At 44.8% G+C, this 2,930-nt stretch overlaps 1 protein-coding gene across 1 annotated transcript; it reads right to left on the bottom strand.

The window, feature by feature from the left end:
- Positions 1-207: 207 nt before the first annotated feature.
- Positions 208-2,226, bottom strand: LOC124843522 (protein VAPYRIN-like). The gene is made up of 2 exons (XM_047320280.2): positions 1,278-2,226; positions 208-1,195 (listed from the first exon to the last, which is right to left on the bottom strand). Exons 1-2 carry the CDS (start codon positions 2,185-2,187, stop codon positions 489-491), a joined length of 1,617 nt encoding a protein of 538 aa, XP_047176236.2. The 5' UTR covers positions 2,188-2,226; the 3' UTR covers positions 208-488.
- Between the last annotated feature and the right edge of the window lie 704 nt (positions 2,227-2,930).

Raw genomic sequence — 2,930 nt, 5'->3', positions numbered from 1 at the left:
AATACTCAATTACATTAATATTCATTTGTGAGCGACAAGACGCCTAACCACGACATCCAGAATCCAACCGAACGACATCCAGAGTCCAAGCGAGCGGAGCACTCGATTCCAGCATCGGAAAACAGAAAAGCCACGTCAACAAAAGTTCATCTTTCGGTCCGAGAAAATATCTACCAAATATCTATCAAACACATAGTATTTTCCCAAGCAATTTTTCTTTCATTTTTCATTTCTACTGTTCATATAACACTTTCTGCACAACGAGGATCAATGATATTAACCATTTTAAAATTTAAGAAACTAACATTTTGTCTTAAACTAACAATTCCATTGCCAAGCTTAAAATCACAGCCATGCAAAACCCAAAACCAGTCCCAAATGCTTCTCTATCAAACGAGCCAAAGCCGAAAATCGGTCTCAATTCCTCTCATTCTAATGTACCAAATCACTAGCAAGAAAGCACCATTAATGAATCAGCATCTCTGTCATTAGAGCACAGCCAGAGCCAATGAGCGACCAAAACCAGCACCATTATTCAACCCTCTGATATTACCTCTGTCACCACCCCTCCTCTTCTTAACAACACCCCCACCTTCCATTATCTTACTCCCAAAAGCAATTGCACCAAACGCAGCGACTCTATCAGAATTTTCCCTACTAGCCCCACCGTTAACAAGAACCCTCGTGATCCCCACGTAGTTCAACGACTCTGTTATCTGCAACGCGCTCACGCCCTTCCTAGTCCTCGCCTCAACGTCCGCACCTTTCTTCACCAAAAACTCCGTCACGTCTGCGTGCCCCGCCTCCGCCGCACAGTGCAGTGCCGTGTACCCTTCTTCGTCCTTCGCGTCCACCTCCACCCCTCTCTCCACCAGAACCTTCACCACGTCGATTCGCCCTTTGAACGAGGCCCGGTGCAGCGCGGTCCAACCGTGCTGGTCCCTCCCGTTAAGGTCCGCGCCGTTCTCCAGAAGCTTCTGGATGGTTCTCACTTCGCCTTTCTTTGCAGCCGTGCACAGCTTGTCGCCCAGACTCAGGGCGTCAAAGAGGCGCTCGTGGCCGTTCTCCACCGCGACGTCGTAGGCGGTTTTTCCTTGTGCGTTTCGAACGTCCTTATTGGCATTGCCCTTTTGCAGCAGGAGCTTCACCATGCTCTCGTCTCCTGCTGCTGCTGCCGTATGCAAAGGGGTGTCACCTGTTAGACATGATTATCATTAGAAATTATAATATCAAAAGATGAAGGGTTAAGTTTATAATGAATTATCAACATTAATTACCTTCTCTTGCGTTCTTAAGGTCAGTTCTGGCACCGTTGGCTAGAAGAAGTCTAACACAGTCTCTTCGACGCTCCTCAACTGCAACGTGCAAAGCAGTGTTGCCGTCTTTCGTGAGCGAGTCCACTTTGGCGCCTTTGAGCAAGAGCAGTCTCAGGACCTCCACGTGTCCTCCTCTAGCCGCCTGATGAATCGGCCCAAACACGGCCATTTCAGCTCGCTCCGTGTTGGCCCTGCGAGCCAGAAGAAGCTCCACGATCAATGTTTCGTTACACGATGCTGCAGCCTCAAGTGGGGTCAACCCAGAACGGTTTGTTGCCTCGGTATCGGCCTCGAACTCCAGAAGCAGCTGAACGAGGTCAGCTCTTCCCTGTGCGACCGCCAAGTGGAGCAATGTCTGGCCATGTGGGTCGGTGCTGTTTACAATTCCCCATGAAGGGTCGCTTCTCTCCAGAGCTTCCCTAACCTCATCGATTTCGCCGAGCGAGACCAAGTGGGCCAGAATGTGTGACCCTAAAAACATGACCCTTATGCCGCTGTCGACGAAGACTTGTTTTTTCTTAAACCAGTCGGAGGGAACAGCGTCGAACATGGAGGAGGGTTCTCTGATGGCGGCTCCTGGAACCAAGACACTGTGTAGGAGGAAGGAGTCGTTGGAGTGAGGGAAGGAATGGGGGAGGGTGGTGGTGGAGGGTGTATGATAGGTGATTTCTACAGTGAGCGTGGCTAAGGGGGAGATAATACCTGAGTGGGGCTTAACTACGTAACGAGTTTTGATGAGGGGTTGAAGCCTGAAGGCCACCGGCATTGTGTGCATGACGTTGTGTAAGGTGATTTTGCCTTGGCACTTTTGGCCTGGTTCTACTCTTATTACGACTGTGTTTGAAGGCTCTAACTTTATGAGCCTGTCCATGTTGTTTTCTTTGGGGTGGATTGGTGAGGAAGGAAAAGCATAAGCATGAGGAATTAAATGAAAGTGAAGGTTTGGTGGTAGGTTTTTAATTTATGGGAGAAAGTGGGGAGGAGGGGCCGGCTGAATTAGAGTATGCCAAGTGGTGGTGGAAAGAACAATGGGACTTGTTCTATTCGGTGTTTGAAACTCGCAAAACATATAGTTCTTGAACAAGGCAAAGGATCATAAATCAATACAAATGTTCCTTCCCTTATTTTACAATATAAGTTGGTACGGTTTAAACTTTATTATAAAAACAATGTTAAACGTATAATATTAATCTATTAATGTCAATGACCATAACTTACATCTTATAGTATTTTCAATATGCTTAATAAGTTATGTTTTTAGAAATATTTTTTTATTAAGTATTTATATATTTATATTTTTTATTTGAATCTTTATAGCTAAATTTTATCACTAATTGGAGTGAAATAATTGTTATTTTATATAGTTGTTCTTGTCGAAATTAATTTTATATAGAATACTCATTCATAATCAAACTATTTCATCCACTTCACATTTCAAATTCTCTCATACTTTATCATCCATATATTCAAATGAAATAAGATCATATGTTCTTATCATAGTCCAAGTACGACTGGAATAACGCTTCTTAGAAACTAACATGACTGAGCGCTACTCATCATTTCAATAAACAGACACCTAAGAGTTCAAAGTGGACGCCACGAAGCCTAGGACGA

Source organism: Vigna umbellata, chromosome 4 (genome assembly GCF_029865625.1).
Source record: "Vigna umbellata cultivar VRB3 chromosome 4, Vumbellata_1.0, whole genome shotgun sequence".
Classification (NCBI taxonomy): domain Eukaryota; kingdom Viridiplantae; phylum Streptophyta; class Magnoliopsida; order Fabales; family Fabaceae; genus Vigna; species Vigna umbellata.
Note: the sequence above shows the minus strand (reverse complement) of the source record. Positions and strands in the feature narration are given on the sequence as shown.

Excerpts from the sequence above, each read along its gene's own strand:
- LOC124843522 (XM_047320280.2), bottom strand. The coding sequence starts at position 2,187 with ATGGACAGGCTCATAAAGTTAGAGCCTTCAAACACAGTCGTAATAAGA. Across the intron at positions 1,196-1,277 it reads CCTTAAGAACGCAAGAGAAG|GTGACACCCCTTTGCATACG; the intron begins GTAATTAATGTT and ends CATGTCTAACAG.